The sequence below is a fragment of the Pituophis catenifer genome, unplaced genomic scaffold (genome assembly GCF_029215685.1).
Source record: "Pituophis catenifer annectens isolate HBS135680 unplaced genomic scaffold, rPitCat1.0.hap2 SCAF_2, whole genome shotgun sequence".
Classification (NCBI taxonomy): domain Eukaryota; kingdom Metazoa; phylum Chordata; class Lepidosauria; order Squamata; family Colubridae; genus Pituophis; species Pituophis catenifer.
The window spans coordinates 197,240,686-197,261,089 of record NW_027256882.1 but is presented as its reverse complement, the minus strand read 5'-3'; the positions used below and the strand labels follow the sequence as shown (position 1 = coordinate 197,261,089).

The 20,404-nt window shown below is 38.1% G+C and overlaps 2 protein-coding genes across 2 annotated transcripts in view; one reads left to right on the top strand and one right to left on the bottom strand.

The window, feature by feature from the left end:
• The window catches only part of ANP32B (acidic nuclear phosphoprotein 32 family member B), a 35,773-nt gene extending 22,050 nt beyond the window's left edge, over positions 1–13,723 (top strand). The window contains exons 3-7 of the mRNA XM_070938491.1: positions 4,414–4,536; positions 5,604–5,790; positions 8,939–9,072; positions 11,253–11,328; positions 11,930–13,723. Coding sequence (XP_070794592.1) covers positions 4,414–4,536; positions 5,604–5,790; positions 8,939–9,072; positions 11,253–11,328; positions 11,930–12,003 — 594 coding nt within the window. The 3' untranslated portion in view covers positions 12,004–13,723. The remainder of the gene's footprint in view (positions 1–4,413; positions 4,537–5,603; positions 5,791–8,938; positions 9,073–11,252; positions 11,329–11,929) is intronic.
• A 206-nt stretch (positions 13,724–13,929) lies between these two features.
• CORO2A (coronin 2A) overlaps positions 13,930–20,404 on the bottom strand; it is a 62,830-nt gene continuing 56,355 nt past the window's right edge. Inside the window, exons 9-12 of the mRNA XM_070938490.1 lie at positions 19,869–19,981; positions 19,667–19,757; positions 18,405–18,664; positions 13,930–17,791 (exon numbers count right to left, since the gene is read on the bottom strand). Coding sequence (XP_070794591.1) covers positions 17,660–17,791; positions 18,405–18,664; positions 19,667–19,757; positions 19,869–19,981 — 596 coding nt within the window. The 3' untranslated portion in view covers positions 13,930–17,659. The remainder of the gene's footprint in view (positions 17,792–18,404; positions 18,665–19,666; positions 19,758–19,868; positions 19,982–20,404) is intronic.

Genomic DNA, 20,404 nt, shown 5'->3' with positions numbered 1-20,404 from the left:
CTAAGCAGGGGGTTGGACTTGAACACCTCCAAAGTCCCTTCCAACTCTGTTATTCTATTCTAAGGAGGTTAATATAATTCTGGGGGGGGGAAATGTTTATTGGCAATACCAATGTCAAATAATAAAACTATGCATGGCTAAGACCCTGAGCTTGTCGATCAGAAGGTCGGCAGTTCAGCAGTTTGAATCCCTACTGCCGTGTAATGGAGTTGAGCTCCCGTTACTTGTCCCAGCTCCTGCCAACCTAGCAGTTTGAAAGCACGTAAAAATGCAAGTAGAAAAATAGGGACCATTTTGGTGGGAAGGTAATAGCACCTTCAGCATTTAGTCATGTCGGCCATATGACTACAGAGATGTCTTCGGACAGCGCTGGCTCTTCGGCTTAGAAACGGAGATGAGCACTGCCCCTAGAGCCGGAAATGAGAAGCACGCATGTGTGGGGGAACCTTTACCTTTTTATGCTCTAACTCCTGGATGCACAAACACTGGAGCCAACTTGCCTATATAATAGAAACCAGAAGATGGAAAAATGCACTCCAGACAGCCAGGTCAGCCAAGTTAAGCTGTCAAGGTTCTGCTCAAGTGCCTGGAGGCTGTGTGATTCAAACTATGAATTATAGAGGTTAACATTAAAATGAAATAGGTGTGCCATTCAGCTAGAGGACATGCAATATACAAGGATCTGACTTAGTACACTCAAGCAAAAGAGAACTTGAGGAGTAAGATGCACAAAATTCAATATCAGGGAACATAAAATTGCAGTGAAAATTTTATCAACAAATTTGGCATATCTCTACTTGGAAACCTTTGAAAGAGATAAGTGAGAATGAGAAGCAAAAATGTTATGAAAATGCAAAAGAAAAAAGATTGAAATGGCTTTCAGAATAAGAGAAGCATGGTTTAAAGAGCAACAAGAAAGACATACAGTAACGAACACCAACTTCAAAAAAGGTAAAGAAATATCTCAGCGAAGAGTATCAAGATATGGAAGAAATCAAGGAGAAAGAAATGTTTGTATTATAAGAAAATCAGCGAGACTACAGAAAAGCATAGCTAAAATAGGAAGACTGAAGAATAATCACAGAAGATATATATGTGCATAGCAACCTACAGCTAGATTATGTTGGTGTATCCTTTAGAGATTCATTTTATATATTATAATATTACATTTTAACTGCCTGGCCTTTGATTGTAATAATAATTGTTTCTTCTAGAGCAAAGTTCATCTGATACTGAATTTCTAGTTGGATTACACATGTTTAACAACTGTTTTGCATTATTTTATGGAGTGAAATTTTTTCACTTTCATTGCCTCTCATATCACTATGACTTGATTTTACTCATAAAATTTAGGCTTGATCTAAAACGATAATTATGTTAATATTTCATATATTGTTGAAATGGCTGTAAGTCTTTTGTATCTCTTTCATTTTATGATATTTTATGTTGCTTTTTGATCAAAGGAACAGTTTTGTTTGAGAAAGCAACTGAAGTTAAAGGAAGATAGAAAAATCGTTCTGAAATCCTAGACAAACAAAACTATAGAGTGAGAAACATTTGTAGAGAAAGAATATGTTCAGTAACTGACTGCCTTAGAAAATGAGATACAAGAGTTATCATTCTCAGCCCAAACTACTCATAGTTTGTTGTTGGGATAAAGTAGTGGGAGCCCATATAAGCAATCCTGAGTTCCTGAAGAAAAGGCAGATAATATAAACATCACCATTGTGATTATTCAACTCTAAACAGGAAATGACAAGGTTCAGGTGAAATAGTAATTCAATTGTTTAATGCTGCAGGAGAAGAGGCAGTTAAAGTGCTACAATTCTATCACCTAATAGAAAACAAGGTTGTTAGATCTGTCTTAGTGCAACTGCTGATAAGACATGACACTGCAAATTTGAAACACGTCTCTAAATTTGTCTGTTGCAGAATAAAACCTTAAAAGAAATTGACTTAGACTTACATACCCTAATTACCATGTTTTCCCAAAAATACGACCTACCCGAAAACAAGCCCTAGTCCAATTTTCACACCTGCGCCTAATATAAGCCCTATCCCAAAAATTGTACAAAGTGGGACAAGGCATATGCGTAAAAATCAAGCTAGGGTTGGGAGTGGAGCTGCCCCCCATACCTGTTTACCTTAGGACCACTGCAGCTAGGCCTCCCATGCCCCTATACCTGTTTTACCACTGCTTGACTTCTGTGACTGTTCATGGCTGGATGCCACTCATGGCAGGATACCACATGGTTCGTTGCACTACTGCCGCTGCTTGTGGCAGGATGCCACATGGCACATTGTGCCGGTGCCGCCACTCGCAGCATGATGCCACGTGGCACGTGCTGGTGCCAACCGCTAATGCACAACAGCACAACACACTATGCAGCTTCTTGTCGCAAGCTGCGTCACTGACGCTATGAGCCACACGATGTTTGGCCATGAGTGGCTGCAGAAGAAGTCGGGCAATGACACGACAGGTTCAAGACATGGGAGGCCTGGCTGCCATGGCCCTAAGGTAAGCAGGTAAGTCATCCCCTGAAAATAAGACCTGGTGCTTATTTTGGGGCCCAAAAGAAAATAAGACCGGGTCTTGTTTTTGGGGAAACATGGTACCGTATTTTCCGGCGTATAAGACTACTTTTTAACACATGAAAATCTTCTCAAAAGTTGGGGGTCGTCTTATACGCCGGGTTCATCTTATAAGATGGTATACGGTGTGCTGAAACGATGGCGGCGGGCAGTTCGGAGAACCGGTAGCAAAAATCCCTGCCCCCGCCCCCCATGTCCAGCTGAGCTGCGCGATCATCAGAGCCTTTTTTTTCTTTTAAATGGCTCTGACGAGCCAAGCTCTGATGATCCCAGCTGAGTTGCCTGCTAACTGGTAGCAAAAATCCTCCCCCCGCCCGCCTCCAGCTTGCTTACCTTAGCTGCTGGTCGCAATGCCTGCCTTGCTTTGCTTGCTGTAATACCTGCAATCCATTGCATCAGCAAGCAACTGAATCTCTCTGCCTGCAATCAAGCTCATCGGTGAGCAGCTCTATCTGCCTGCCTGCCTTCCTACCTTGGCAACTTTAAGACTTGTGGACTTCAACTCCCAGCAAAGCTGGCTGAAGAATTCTGGGAGTTGAAGTCCACAAGTCTTAAAGTTGCCAAGGTTGGAGACCCTTGTTCTATTGGGTAAGTTTTTTCCCCCTTTGGGAGCTTTAAAAAAAATAATTAATTGGGGTTTTTTTTTTTTAGTTGTTCTTTTTTTAGACCTAGCCATTTAAAGTTTAGGAAGTTTTAAATTTAGCTGCTTTTATATAAAAATAAAAATAAATTAAAATAATATTTGTTCAGCTTTCTGAGATTTAGTGTGTTTCTGTAGCGTTTCATTCTTAACTACACAAACACACAAAATCTCACAAAGCTGTATGTGGAATTATGTGTGTGTAAAGTGTGAAAGCTGTTTTTTTGGGCTTTTTGTGGCTGTGTGAGGTTCCTGCTTGTTGCAGAGTCCATTTTGGGTCTAGCACAGCTGCTTTTACATTGTGGGTGAGCCAGTTGTGTTGTGTTGTGTTGTGTTGTGTTGTGTGTGTGTAAAGTGTGAAAGTTGGTTTTTTGGGCTTTTTGTGGCTGTGTGAGGTTCCTGCTTGTTGCAGGGGCCATTTTGGATCTAGCACAGCTGCTTTTACATTGTGGGTGAGCCAGTTGTGTTGTGTTGTGTTTTGTAGGTTAAAAAAGGGCAAAGAAGTGACATTGACTTGGCCACGCCAAGTCAATTATATGTTTATAAGTGACAGCTTTCCTACTAAGTACCTGCATGTCATAAGCATTTGAATTAAAATTACCATATTGAAATCAAATCTGATGTTTTTTAATTTTTATTTGGTGTGTGTTGGAAGACGGGTAGTCTTATACGGCGAATATAGCCCAAACCCTATATTTTAACAGGAAAAATAGGGGGTCGTCTTATATGCCCAGTCGTTTTATACGCCGGAAAATACGGTATTTTAAAACATAGACTTGTTTCCAAGCAATATTCAGGTAGCTGCAATCCTGTAAGGAAACAAGGAATATCCAAAAGACAATTTTCACCAAGTTGCACTTCTTGGGATTCCATTGAAGAAATCCATCTACAAAACCTACCATGCATGCCTGTATATCTTGACTGGATCTTTTCGGCAAGACTGTATGGTTGTATTTCTTATTATGTAAATTAACAAAATGTAATTCCTGGCAGCACTGCATTCTAGCTAAGTAGCTGGATTATTTAAACATCTCTTTGTTAGTCTGCTTTTTATTAGTACTTGATAATGAAGACTGCTTGGGCTACCAATGTTATTTATACTGCATCTTTAGACTTCTTGAGTTCTAATTGCATTATTGCTAATGTGCCATTTCCCCTGTGTATCTCTTTTCTCATTGCAGCTTGAACTAAGTGAGAACAGAATTTCTGGAGGCCTTGATGTATTAGCAGAAAAACTTCCTAGCCTCACACATTTAAATCTCAGTGGAAATAAACTGAAGGATATTGATACTTTGGAACCATTGGTATGTCATTAAAAGTCTCAATGGGGTTAACAATACTAATACCAGTGATAGATGTTGAACTCACACTAAATGTGTCCAAATCATTGTCCAAATCATATGTGTTACATTTTATATGTAACTTTAAGTATTCCTCATTTCAGGAGCTAATATATTCCAAAGGTCTGTGCTTTCCTATAGGCATAAAAGGATGCCAGTTCATCTTAAATCCAAGAGAGCATTGAAATGTTTGTGTATGACAGTAACATTTCTTTGTCAATTGTTGGCATAATCTAAGTTAGGATTGATACTATATTTTTGTTCAAGATTATTATGTTTTCATGTCAATACATGTGGTTTCTTTCTGAGTAGATGACACTCTTTGTCTGGTAGATTTTAATTCTTAAATTGTTTTTCTACCTCACCAAAAATCAGAATATTAAAGCTGCTTAGGTTAGTTGTGAAGTCAGACAACAATTATTGTTAGAAATCATCCTAAAATATTAACTCGCATGGAGTAATGTTTTAAAACAGGAGGAAGTTATATTTATGCACAGTCTGCTTTTACTATTATCCAATGTAGAATATAAGAGTTCAGTGTAAGATAGAAAGAAGTGTCCTCATGGGCAAGGAAAGAAGGGACTCTTCATAAAAAAAAAAAACATATCAGGAAGATGGCATCACTTGATCTTGTTTTTCTTTTCACACAAAGACCAGAAAAGGATCTTTAAATGAACTGAAATAGCTTTAGATTAATTCACATTGAGTAAGGGTGGTTTCTTTAAAAATGTTTTATTAGTAAATGTGATAACTTCTTTCTGTTATGATAATGAGTAAGTGAGAAATGTATATGATAAGTTCAAAATTCAAGTCTTGTTCTTTTCAGGGATGTTAGGTTAATTACATTATGAAATCAAATTTAATTTGGGAATGTCATGAAAGAATACACTGTATCAGCTCAGTTCATGGCTTGTTTATCTTACTCTCCCTCCCAATCCAAACTGAAATTATGAGTATATCTTGCCAGGTTTGTGTATGATGTCAATATATTAATGATGCTTAAAACTAACAAAAGCATATTTTTAATTCAGAAAAAGTTGGACTCTCTGAAGAGCCTTGACCTGTTCAACTGTGAAGTAACAAATCTAAATGATTACCGAGAGTGCGTCTTCACACTTCTTCCACAGCTCACATATCTAGATGGATTTGATCAGGAAGATAACGAGGCTTCTGATTCAGATGCTGAAGTAGATGGTTTTGATGAGGAAGATGAGGAAGGTGAGTTCAATCATATTAATTGTAGATTGGAAAGTTAATTCTTGGCTATGATCAAGGCCTAATGTAAACATGACATTTGAGTCATTTGGAGCACTGCATTAAACTAATTTACCAAATTTGAAATTTGAAATATTCTCTGCACCATATAGTGGCTATAAAAAGTCTACAAAACTTGAAATACCATATTTTTAAATGTAAAAAAATCAGACCAAGATAAATCACTTCGGAATTTTTCCACCTTTAATATAACACATGAGCTGTAAAATTCAACTAAAAAACAAACTGAAATCTTTTAGGAGAGAAAACAACAATAGAAATATACAATTAATGTGGTTGCATAACTCTACCCCCTTAAAATGATACTTTGTTAAAGCACCTTTTGATTTTATGACAGCGTCCAGTCTTTTGGGGTAGCAGCCTATCAGCATGGCATATCTTGCCTTGTGAATCTTTGCCTACTCTTCCTTTCAGAAGTGCTCCAAATTTGTCAGATTATGAGGGACTCTCTTGTGTGCAGCCCTATTCAGGTCTCCCCACAGATTTTCATTTGGATTCAGGTATGGGCTCTGAATGGGCCATTCCAAAATTCTGATCTAGTGAAGCCATTCTTTTGTTGATTTGGATGTATGCTTTGAGTCGTGTTGAAAGGTGAAATCCCTCTTCATCTTCAGATGAGGCCTAAAGATTTTGTGCCAAAATTGTCTGATATTTGGAGCTGTTCATAATTCCTTCCATCTTGATTAAAGCCCCAGTTCCAACTGAAGAAAAGCAGCCCAAAGCATAATGCTACCATCACTATGCTTCACTGTTAATATGATGTATTTTTGGTGATGCATGTATTGTTGTTTTGCCAAACATACTTTTTGGAATTATGGCCAAAAGTTCAACCTTGATCTCATCAGATTATAACACATTTTCCCATATGCTTTTGTCAGACTTGATGTAGATTTTTGCAAAATGTTCCATGGTTCCATGATTTATTTTGGTCTGATTTTTTTACATTTCAAAAACCTGGCATTTTAACAAGGGTATGTAGATTTTTGTATCCAGTGTATTTGAATCAAAAGTATTTATGTCAACTGAGAAAGATCAGTTTTGAAGCATAGCATAATTATTATGGTTTGTATGATATATCACAAAATACACCAATTTACAAGAAGAAAAACTGAAATGTGATGTTCTCCTTTATCGCCTTTACCTAATTGTATGGTTGTAAACTCAATTTACTGATTTCTCAATAGGTGGGCAAAGGATTGTTTAGATAAAATTACCATTGGGGACATGGAGCCTGGTTAGTGCCTAGTGAGATTTTTAGGGATACAGTCAAAGGGATAGCACTGGGGATCCAGATCCTAATCAGTGGGGCAAAAAAGTATTTAGTCAGCCACCAATTGTGCAAGTTCTCCCACTTAAAAGATGAGAGAGGCCTGCAATTGACATCATAAGTAGACCTCAACTATGAGAAACAAAATGAGAAAACAAATCCAGACAATCACATTGTCTGATTTGGACAGAATTTATTTGCAAATTATGGTGGAAAATAAGTCACCTACAAACAAGCAAGATTTCTGGCTCTCACAGACCTGTAACTTCTTTAAGAGGCTCCTCTGCCCTCCACTCATTACCTGTATTAATGGCACCTGTTTGAACTTGTTATCAGTATAAAAGACACCTGTCCACAACCTCAAACAGTCACACTCCAAACTCCACTATGGTGAAGACCAAAGAGCTGTCAAAGGACACCAGAAACAAAATTGTAGACCTGCACTAGGCTGGGAAGACTGAATCTGCAATAGGCAAGCAGCTTGGTGTGAAGAAATCAACTGTGGGAGCAATAATTAGAAAATGGAAGACATACAAGACCACTGATAATCTCCCTCAATCTGGGGCTCCACGCAAGATCTCACCCCATGGGGTCAAAATGATCACAAGAACGGTGAGCAAAAATCCCAGAACCACACGGGGGGGACCTAGTGAATGACCTGCAGAGAGCTGGGACCAACGTAACAAAGGCTACCATCAGTAACACACTACGCCGCCAGGGACTCAGATCCTGCAGTGCCAGACGTGTCCCCCTGCTTAAGCCAGTACATGTCCGGGCCCGTGTGAAGTTTGCTAGAGAGCATTTGGATGATCCAGAAGAGGATTGGGAGAATGTCATATGGTCAGATGAAACCAAAGTTGAACTGTTTGGTAGAAACACAACTTGTCGTGTTTGGAGGAGAGAGAATGCTGAGTTGCATCCAAAGAACACCATACCTACTGTGAAGCATGGGGGTGGCAACATCATGCTTTGGGGCTGTTTCTCTGCAAAGGGACCAGGACGACTGATCCGTGTACAGGAAAGAATGAATGGGGCCATGTATCGTGAGATTTTGAGTGCAAACCTCCTTCCATCAGCAAGGGCATTGAAGATGAAACGTGGCTTTGTAAGAAGCATTTCAAGGTCCTGGAGTGGCCAAGCCAGTCTCCAGATCTCAACCCCATAGAAAATCTTTGGAGGGAGTTGAAAGTCCATGTTGCCCAGCGACAGCCCCAAAACATCACTGCTCTAGAGGAGATCTGCATGGAGGAATGGGCCAACATACCAGCAACAGTGTGTGCCAACCTTGTGAAGACTTACAGAAAACGTTTGACCTCTGTCATTGCCAACAAAGGATATATAACAAAGTATTGAGATGAACTTTTGATATTGACCAAATACTTATTTTCCACCATAATTTGCAAATAAATTTTTTCCAAATCAGACAATGTGATTGGATTTGTTTTCTCATTTTGTCTCTCATAGTTGAGGTCTACCTATGATGTCAATTACAGGCCTCTCTCATCTTTTTAAGTGGAAGAACTTGCACAATTGGTGGCTGACTAAATACTTTTTTGTCCCACTGTATATTAAGGAATCTGTACTAATATGGCAAACTGTTGTAATAGATTGCAAATTATTAGCTCATCTTCTTTTAGACTGTCATTTTAAACTCATACTGCCTTTTATACTGCTTCATTTATAAATTGCAAGTCTGGATATAATTTATGAAACATTGGTTGATATCAGTATATGCTCTCTTTAGCAGTTGTTCATAGGATAATATATTACTGTGATTTTATGACAGCTTCCCTATTTGATATATATAAAACTCTTCTTTCTCAGATGATGATGATGATGACGATGATGACATATATGAGGATGAGGACGAAGACGAGTATGACGGATGGCAGTCATTTTGTTCTGATTTGTTTGAGTATGAAGGAAGACAAGATGAAGAAGATGAAATTAGTGGAGAGGTTGGTTTAAAATATTGTTTTCTCTTTACTCTAGTAAATTTTTTATGCTTATTTATCAAATTACAAGAGTAGCTATTTTTATTACTACTAGTATTACTACAAGCATAGCATCGCGCCCCAAATGATTCTGAGCCACTTACAACAATCAAACAGAAATTACAATAAAATCAGTGAAACATAGAAGTTAGATGGCAAGTGTTTCCCTTACCAAATGCCTGGATGAAGAGCCACATCTTCACAGCTCTTCTAAAACAGGGGTGTCAAACTCAAGGTGCTTAGGCCTGGCCCGCAGGGCCACCCTGGAAACAAGCAAAGGACCGGTCCGTCATGCCTTTGCCAGCGAAAAGGGGGGTGGGGCTGCACATGGCCCTCTCAAGCTCCATTTTTGCTGGTAAAGGGTTAGCAAAACAAAACAAAAGGAGAAATGTTTCCCCTTTTGCATTTGAGCATGCAAGAAGGGACAGGAAAGGAAAAAAGGGAAAGAGGAAAGATAAAAAGAAGGAAAGATGGGAAGAGAGCAAGGAAGGAAGGAAAAAGAAGGAAAGAGGGGAAGGAAGAAGGAAGGAAGGAAAGTGAAGGTCTGAGGGAAGTTTTGCCTTAGCATTTGGCCACCACAGGTGCCCCTGATGAGTGATGTCAAGCTGGCCACGCCCCCTACCCCCTGTAAGGTCAAACACAACCCTCATGCGGCCCTCAATGAAATCGAATTTGACACCCCTCTTCTAAAACAACAGTAGACTGGGGATCATCTGTATTTTGAGTGGAACCTTGTTATAGGGGACAAGCACTGCTATAGAAGGTGCTCTTCTGAGGTCCCAATAGGTCCATCAGTGGAACCTGGAGAATGCTCACCTGGAGGATCAAATCAGCCAGGCAGATGCTACGGGAGTCAGGTAGGCCTTCAAGTAACCAGATCTACGCCATGTAGAGCTTTATAGGGTTTTTTATAGAGAGCGCGAGCCAGTACCTTGAATCGTGACCAGAGGCAAACTAGCAACCAGTGCAGCTCACAAAACAGATGTGTTAATATTGGCATCCCAATACTTGCCCTGTACTGCTCACACTGGATTCTGTACCAGATCAAGCTTATTAGTAGTCTTCAAGGGCAGTCCCATATAAATATTTTACATTAGTAAAATATTTGTTGCACGAGTCAAACGCAAGATGACGTGGCCCTAGGTGACTTATCTGAAGGGCTCCCTGATCTAGGAAAAATAGCAACTAGTACCCCTGATGAGTTTATGTAAAGCCTTTATGATCACAGCTGCCACTTGCTCTTCAGGCAGGTGCTGCAAGTACAGGAAGGCACCCAGATTGTGCATCAACTTCAAGGGGAAGTTCTACCCTGTCCAAAATTAGAGAAGGAATATTTCCAGATCTGGTTGGTTCAAACACCTACTACAGCCACTCAGTCTTAGTAAGATTGAGTCATGGCAGACATGGTTCCTCCCCTTCCGAACACAAAACAGCTTCCAGTCACTGGAACAGAACTTTGACAGCTTTACTTGGCTGGTCTGGGGTCAAAAGATATACAGGTAGTCCTCGATGTACGATCACAATTGAGCCCAAAATTTCTGTTGTTAAGTGAGATAAGTTAATTTTTCCCCACAGTTGTTCAGTGAATCACTGCAGTTGTTAAATTATTAATAGTTGTTGCTTCCCCATTGACTTTGCTTATCAGGTTACAGAAATGATCACATGACAGGACATTGCAATTGTCATAAATATGAATCAGTTACCAAGTATCCAAATTTTGATCACATGATTTTGGGGAAGCTGCAACGGTCGTTAAGTGTGAAAAATGGTCATGTCACCTTTTTTCAGTACCATTGTAACTTTGAATGGTCACTAAATTAACTGTTGTAAATTGAGGACTATCTGTAATAGGGTATCATCAGTATAACGATACTGAAATCAACCAAATTCCCCCCCCCCGGGTTCATGTAGATAAGGAACAAACTGATACCTGAGCAGTTGAAAAAATGAACCTTGGTTTTTTTCTGTTTATGTTCTCATTGGTTGCTACTAACATGGTAGCAAACAATTGAAGGCTGGATTACAATACATTAGCATCAGTGTTTTTCTAAAAAGTTTTGCCCACTGATCAGAAAATGGGAAGCAGATATGATAACAGGAGCAAAGGTATTTACTATCTAAGGTAAACCTATTATTGTTTTTAGGAGGAAAAGGTTGCCCATGACAGTGAAGAAGATGAAGATGATGATGATGACGATGACGACGATGAAAAGGAAGAAGGTATGTGTAAATTTTTATGCCAGTCTTTTTTACTTTCAGGAACATAAAAGCACTGGTAAAAGTACCAGTGAAATAACAATGCAAGTTTGGAAGATGATAATAATGATGATTTATTGGCCATTCAATACTGGAATGCACCCCATTTCCATTTGTTTGCCGACCATTATGAAGGCTTTGGAAAAAAATAGACCTACACTCGGTCCTCAAAATTCTGGCTGTTGCAACATCTCTGTGGTCATGATTGTGATCTGGCTGCCCAGCTTGCGATGGCAATGTTGTAGTGAGCTGGGTCACCTGATTGCCATTGTCATTGCGACCATCCCTGCTGGATTCCAGAAGCAGTCATTCCTAGCACAACTGTATAAAACGATGTGTACCATTAGCTGCTTTTCTATACATAGAGATGATAAAAAAACACTTTCAGGTATTTTTAATTAAAACGGTTACTACATCCAGTCAGCATGGTCAATAGTAAACGATTCTGGGAGGTTTCTAAAACCTTTTCCTTTATGGAGCCTGTAATAAGCTTGTTGGATAATTCAACTGAATGTATTGTATGTTTTTGGAATAGTCATTATAGAATAATTTCTCTATTCTGCAGATGAAGAAGAGAGTAAGAAAGGTGAAAAGCGTAAAAGAGAAACAGATGATGAAGGGGAGGAAGATGATGATTAAAGTCTTCTGTGTCTCCAAAGGACTGTTCAGTATTTCTTGGGGTACCCCTTGGATGATCTGTGACTTGAGGAGCACGTGTGACGCACCTGTAGTTCTCCCCCCTCCAAGCGCAGCACTCAAAAAAGCCAAAGAGTCGGCTATTCCTGTGACATTCCATTGTACCCTGCAGCTGATTTCTCCAGGTGGTTACAGACCTAGCCTTCTTGGGCTAGCACCTTCACTTATCCTCTTGGGAGTTCCCAGGCCTTCATCTCTTCCCATTGCCCTAGCAAGAACAAGTGTGATGGGCCAGTCCTGGCTATAGGGGCTCCACACCACCCACTGACTATACTTCCCTTTTTAATCTCTGTGCAACAAGGCTTTGTAAATAGAGTCCTGAAGTTTTGGGGACTGCTCTTCATGCTTTGCTTTCCCTGCCTTCTTTTTCCTTTTCTAAGCCGTTGGATATTTTTTACATTAGGATGTTTTATGCAACAACAGAAAAAAGTATTTTTAAGAACTTGAATTAAATAAACGTTATTTGATAAACTATAATCTTGCAGTTGTTATATTCAGAGAGATTTGAAAATGTGCCTTTTTTTTGCTTAAACTTTAGTAGACAGGATTGTGAATATTCTGCATTTGTGAAATAAAACAGAATCTAGATTCTTTGATCTATGAAGGTTGTTTAGGTTAGGTAATTTATTTTGCTATGCAAGTAAATAACCAGGAAGCCCTGCTTCATCTTTCTCTCCAGCTTCACAGATTGCTTTATTACTAGTACAATTCACAATGTAAGTAAATTTTAAAAACTTTTGACTTTTGAAGTTGATGTGCTTCTGGGTTGTAAATGACTACTATCAGGCTTGGAAAATTTTAGCTGTTCACAGAGGTTTTTATCTAGATGTTTTACTTATTAAGATATTATTGTTTGTAGCCAATGACGTATTTTTAGCTACTTTGCATAAGTATTTCAAATAGCAGAATACCTTTTCCATTATCACCTTTCTTCAGCATATCCCAATAAAGGCCATCTCCATCACTATACTTGCAGTAGTCATAAAAGCTTATTTTTCAAAGCCATACTAACATTATAATCCTATGCATATAGGATAATAGTAGCTGTTATTGTGCCCAGAGGAGTTAGCTGCCATATGTAAAGGATTCTGGCTTAATGTCCATGTTCCAATATTTGATAGAAGTAATACACTCAGTAGTAGCACTTGGTTCGTAATGTTCTGATCAAAAGGTGAATTTTGGAATCTATTTAAATGAAATATCAGAGGATGTATTTCTAAAATTTCTTAAATAGTTTTTTGCAATCCTGCCAATCAGCAATTTTGTTGTAAGGGAAGGTTCTAATTTCAGCTTTACTAAAAAGCCATTTGATTGAATTTCAGCTTTAAGGGAAAAAGAGACATACTGGTACAAGGATTAAAACTATTGAGGCATCACTTATGGAATGTGTGATTAAACAATAGTAAAATGTTCTTGTACACTAGTAACTGGATTTATCATAGTTACATGGTTGGTATAAGTATTAAAAATGCTTAGCTTTACCAAGATCATTCCTTGTATTTATTAAGTACAAGCCTTGTCATTCTTTCATATGGGGATATGTCCCCAATGGCATTTCAGTTTCCTGGCTTTTAAATCACTGTAATAGAAAAAAATACCACCACCCATATATCTTTAAATATATTTAGGCGCTATTTAATAAAGCATAATCAGTTTGTCATCACTGTATATAGATTTTTCTTTTTTTCCTCTCTGCCTCAGAAAGCATACATGACTAAAATTTTGGTCTGCATGTACTATTTCAAAAGTGTTTTTAAAAACAAGAGTAATTTTTAAAAATAACTTTCAAGTGCTAATTTGTTTTATACAAGTTTCTTGGTAAACAGAACAAAAAGCAGTATGTATATGTGTGTGTATATATATACACACACATACACACACACATACATTTTTCAAGTAAATTTGGGATTTTTCAATCCCTTTGATAAATGGCTAACATTGATCAAAGCAATAACATAAAAATATGCAAAAAAAAATAATAATCAAAAAGCACACTTTAGAAGTGCATTTTAAACCCTCTCCCTTTATCTTAAGATGACAAATACTTTAAATAATTTATTTGCCTGTAAACAAGATAAAAGAGACAAATTCCAAAATTGCAAGCGATCGTCCTTAATCCAAGGATGTATTTTACCCTTTTGTTTCCCTAACGCAGCATTTCTACTTTTGCAGCAAAATGTTGCATCTGTAGTTTCCAAAACATCTCTCTATCGGCTCATAATGTATTAATAACAAAAGATGGACTCGTACCAATTAGTTGTTCAATCTACATTCAGTCCTATTTTCCAAAAATACAAAGCAGGGGTATATTTTACCATATATCCAAGATTAGCTACAGAAAATAGTAATTCTATTATTGTCAGCCCTACAGGGTAGCCCAAATCAGGAAAGTGACCTCACAGGAAGACTGCAGCTATACTCTTTGAGATTAGCCTATAGTAGTAGAATCTTGCAATTCTGATTGTGTTTTACTTCCCCATGTTTTATCCCTCTTTGCTTAGATAACGGTTCTTGCCTCTTTTCCCCAAGATCATCTCTCTGACTCTACAATTACTGTATGCTCCAAGTTTTAATTTCAAGACATGTTATAATTCATCTGGCTAATCTCCTAAATAATTGGAATTGTTTTAATGTCTTGATTACAACTGTAACATGTGCAAATATACCAGTTGTTTTAAAGGGTACTAATTAAAATCCCATGAGCACTTAATACCAATTACTGGGATTATTAGAGAGGCCAATTCATTTTATATGCATAAAGCTTGGTATATATAGAAGTTCCATTATGTCTTTTGTACCATTGTGAATACATCTTTAAAAGCATATTTAAGCAAAGCTAATTGTAACACTGGGTTATAGCATCTGAAATCTCGGATCTACAGCTCTAAATTTTCTTCCCAGTACATATTAACTTTAACCCAAAATCGTGACTGGGGTGTTCATTAAATCCAAACTGACATAAATTATCTTATGCAAATGATGTAAAATACTTATATCACTACCTATGTCAGTAGTCTCAACAGCCTACAGGAATAATGGATTTGTCCATTCTTTCATGGTTGAAATCCAAACACAAATTTGGTCTGTTGCATCCAAAATCCGTTAAATGACAGTTTGTTAAATTGGACAAAGAAAAAGCTGAGCCAGAACGTAACTGTTTGTATATAGGGAAGTCATTTTTGCAGTTGAATTGAACTGAGAGTCACCCCTATCCAGCCACGTGAGATCTGAATAGTACAATCCAGAAAAGAAATGCAGCTTCTGCTATAAGGGTATTCTTCCACTTACAACCACAATAGAGCCCAAAATTTCTTATGATCTTGTCACAGTGGTTCACTGTGACAGCACAGACACTGCAGTTAAGTTAGTAACAAGGTTGTTAAGTGAAATTGGCTTCCCCTTTGACTTTGTCAGAAGATTGCAAAAGGTGACCACATGACACCGGGACATTGCAAACATCCTAAATGCATACCAGTTGCCAAGCCCCCGAATTTTGATCACGTGACCATGGGGATGCTGCAATGGTCTTGTGAAAAATGGTTATAAATCAATTTTTTCAGTGCTGTTTATAACTTTCAATGGTCACTAAATGAAGTTGTAAGTTGAGGACTTCTTGTATGTACATATTGGCTATGAGATGGGTTCCTGCTCAAAAAAGCAGTGGGGACGTGAGGGGGAATAGTATAGAAAAAAATATAAAAAAGAAAAAGACATGTTTGGGCATGTCTTGAGAGGTGAAGAAGCTTTTTGGATGAGAAGCGAAACGTCTTCAAAGAAAAACCAGAATGTCCAGTTGCCTCTTGAAAAAGCACCTTTGGGGCATGCTTGGACAATTTTATCAATCCACTAGGCCAGCAGCCTCCAACCTTTTGGGCACCAGGGACCAGTTCTGTGGAGAGAAATTTTTCTATGGACTAGAGGGAGTATGGTTTCGTGTGCTGCCTGCATCCTGCGGATGGAGCTTTGTTTGTGTGGGCCAGTTTCGGTTGGGGGTCCCTGCACTAGGGAATGTTACAATTTAATGAGGAATTAAAAGAAATGATTTAACTTTGGTCTTGAAGGAAAAAGGGGGTAAAAGAGAACTGTAAGAGAAAAAAAATAAGTCATAAAACACAGAAGCAGTACAGAGGATGGGTGAACGGGTATTTCTGTATTAAATGTTTATACAAGATTCCTCAGTTTGATTACAGCTCAGTCTTCTGGTATTCTCACTTATCAATTTCTATTTTTTGGAATTTTCTTAAATCCTGCACAAATATTTTAACCCAAACTATAAAAGTAGTTGTATTTTACAATTTTATTATGTCTGGTGCAGCTTTAGGTATGTTTTTTTTTCTTCTTCAAATTTTCCAACCATTTTGTACATGAACATTTTCAGCATTCACAATTAAGGAGAAACTTATGTTAGCAAAAGGCATCTACCCCCCCCCCCCCCATCTTGGGCTTCATAATCTTTGGAGTAGTTGATCCTGCTCTCAAACAATTGTTGGTGGCAGTGCTTTGCATAGTCTATCATAGAAATCAGCAAGGAAACAAATATGAAACACCAGGTGAAATATTAGTCATAGGCATCAAAACAGAAAATGAAAAGTGACAAAAAGTATTGCGATTTGACAGTTGTGGAAATTTTGTTTCTGATAAACAGAACGATAGAGGATTATCAGAATTAAGTAAAAGTTTCTTCACGCTTCTGGACACTGAACTGTAATATACCTATAAGATCTGGTACAATACTCAGAGTAATAAAGAAGGAAAGAATCAGTGAGTAGAAAATTCAGTGTCAGACAATTGGAAGAAAGCCATTTTAAGAGCATTAGTAATTAAACTCCTAATTGATTTAAGGCATGAAGTGATCCTCAGAGATTATGGGTAGAGATGGAAGACACATTGACTTGGGCTACAGAAGCCTTCCACCCTGGCTCTGATAAGACCACTTCAGCAGCAGTGGTCTTATTTTCTCCATCTCAAATAAAGAGCATTCATTTCCAAAGCTTAGCTCTCAGAAGCATCTATTTCTGACTTCCTTTTTAAATTAATGACACCTATTTCTTTGGTCCTTACCTCTTCGGCATAAATATAATTTTAGAAGAAGATGACTCATAAAACTAAGAGAAGGTGATGGTTTCAATTCCCACATAAACTCTCCTTGGTTCTAGGAAACAAAACTAATTCAGTGCAAAATCATTCTGATCCATCCAAGAATGCAGAACAAAAAGAATCCTGAACAACTCCTATTTGGTTCATCACCATGTGAAAGAGTTGAATGCTAAACAGCCTGAAAGTCCAAGCAACCATATTTCCAAGTTGTCTACTGGGGACTGAAAGGATGTTCATACCCAGGCAAGTCTGCCTTCCACTTTGAAATACCTCCTACTGAGTTATTATGGGACTACTTTGAAACATGGACTTTCCTGGAAAGAACGAGTCCGATAAATAGAGCACCACAAAACCCCCTCCAGTAAATTCCAGCTTGCAGGATATGGGCACTCAAGGTAGGCAACAACTTGCCAATAAATCTGAAATTCTCCTCCTAATCTATAATCTCCAAAATATAGTGATTTCTGGCAGCATCTGTTCTGAGACGCCAAATGATAGCCTGTCAGAATCGGCGAGAATCCACATGACGATTTTTTATCTCAAGCTGTAACTGTTTGATCTGAATATCCCGCTGAATCAGTGCTTCACGGAGCCGCCGAATTTCTTCTTGCTGTCGATAAAACATCTGTAGCAGCTGGAAAGTAAAGACTTCATATGTCATTTGTGCAATCATACATTAAAATCATCTGTCTATCTGAAACTACAGAGTCAAGCGAGAGAATGACTGATGGAAATTTAGACACACATATGAACTATCCCAATGGGGTATGCTTATACAAGAGAGTGCTATTTTAAAAAAATAAAATAAACATGCAGATCATGCTAAATAATATTGGAAATTATAATAAATATTTCAATTCCTCCACTAATATTCCAACATGAAAAACTGGCAGTGGGTTTAAGATCCATTTTACCCATCAGCTACTCTTGCAGCAGAATATCCTTCATACTTCCCATTCATTCCTCATCTAATATCAGATATTTGAAATTGAGTGAGAGGAAGAAGAGAGTAGAAATGTGTTTTATCCTGACCTCTATTCTAAAGTGAGAGGTCATAGTAATAACAGAATCAGTAAATTGAGCACAAAGAGAGATGCTTCTAAGAAATAATTGTATGTCACTATTAAATCCAGTGAGGCATGCCCTTGTTTCCTATCTTGATTGTACTTCCTGAGAAAGAAGCTATTTTTTTCTATTTTATCCCATTTACTCACTAACATGATTTTTTCTCGGTTACACCACTGTACCTCATTTTCTGTTTTAGGTGGAGGACATTCATTGGTATCAACGCCATTAGATAACTTCATTCGTCTGTTTTGCTGTTGTCTTTCCTCAGTCTTCCTGATCCCCCATTTCTCTTGGATTTCATTCAACTTTTCGGTGATATCAGTCACTCTGTCCCGGCGTGGGACAGGCTTAGTTGCTTCCATGGCAATCTCCTTTTCAAGAAATGGTGGTAAAGAACTCAAGATCACAGAACCTGGTCTCAAAGACATCAAGACAGGACCTGTAGGCCACAGAAAAGAATAATTTTGTCCCAAGCAAAAAAGAATAATAGGAACTAGTACTGAGTGACTCTGAGAACCAAGCCACTAAATGCAAGAAAAAAAAGAAAATTTCATTCATTCCAAGAAAGGCATTTAGCTTAGTCTGTGTGCTAGGACAATATACGCAGTACAAAGGCGTTACAATTTTGATTCAAAGTAAGTTGATTCTTTCAATCGACATTAATTAATTCAAATTTAGGAATATTGCATTATCTTGGTTTTGGTATAGAGCAAGGCCAGGTGAAATACAGCTATAGGCCTTACCCACAATCAAATTGACTGGAGTTGATACCTTTCCACTATATAACAATACCAGGATACAAATGCCACAATAACTCAAGAAGAGGGGGAGAACCATTGTCAAAAGATCCGAAGGAAGAATTCTACTCCCTACCTATTAGGTAAGTATTGAACCTAGCTCTTCTTCCAAGATATTTGGAACTCATTTTATGTTCAAAACAACCTAGATTTAGACTAGTTACTTGAGATCATGGGTCAAAGTACTGTACTCTTCCCACCATACCACAGATGAGCCGCTAATTGGCATTCAATTCCCAAGAGTGAAAAACAAGCAAAAAAAACTTTGGATGCTTCTCACAGTTGAATTTTATGCATTATTGTTTTGGGGCCCATGATGTTTACAATTTCAGTCTTATGGCTGAATAAATTGTATGGATCCTTCACATGCACAGCTCTCCAGCAAACAGCTACGGTAAAACATTAGGCGTGATACCTTAAGAGATGTAGGGAAAGAGCTTCTACGTTATTGCTTTAATTGCGGAAGAACATCGTCAAGTTATTATGAGAATTCTAAACACTGCAATCCAGATTATAATATTGCTGTTGTGTATACCTGTGGGCCTCCAGCCTTACCAAAGATCTGCCTTTAATGTAATGTGATGCAGATAGATAAATGAGCAAAATCTTTTGTTTCTGATAGTTCAAGCAATTGTATCACAAACCTTTATTAGTGCCATTCAGCCACTCTTGTGCTGTCAATGATGGCTGTACCCCAGCTGTCATTGGATAGATGTCTTCCTGGTACGATTCAGACTGCAAAGGAAAACATCAGAGTAGAGTTCCATTTCCGTATCTGGGGAACTACAATATCCTCAAAATGAAGGTACTCCATGGTATATTGCCAAAGAAGAGATATCCACTCACCCGTCGGGGTACAATCATAGAAATGGGTTCAATCAGACTTTTGACCGGAATCAGTTTATAAAACCGGAAGATCTCGCAGGCACAGACATCGAGGCCCCTCTTGGGCATCACACCTGGCAGAAAAAAAAAAAAACATGTTATGACAAGACATTCCACCAAAACATGGGTTTGGGAAATCCAACTGCTGCTCTTTTCCTCTGCAGAATAGGATAGAGTCATGGAGGAAGGAAACAGAGAAAGCTGAAATCTTTCCCCTGACCAGTATCACACCCTGGGCCTAGCCAATTTTTTTAAAGAGAACAAATTGCTTCCATTTGTAATGTAATTTTTAAAAATGTAACTAAAATGATTCTTCCTTTTCTGATCTTGTCTACAGTTGCTAGGTAACAACTTGAAAACCTCCCTGTCTCTTATAATTCCAGCCATTTCAATTCATTTCTCTTTCGGTTTCATGGTCTAAGAAGGCAGAGCTTGTGGAAGATTTTTTTAAAAAAGTTTATTTTTTAAACAAACAAACATTTAATACATCAGTCATT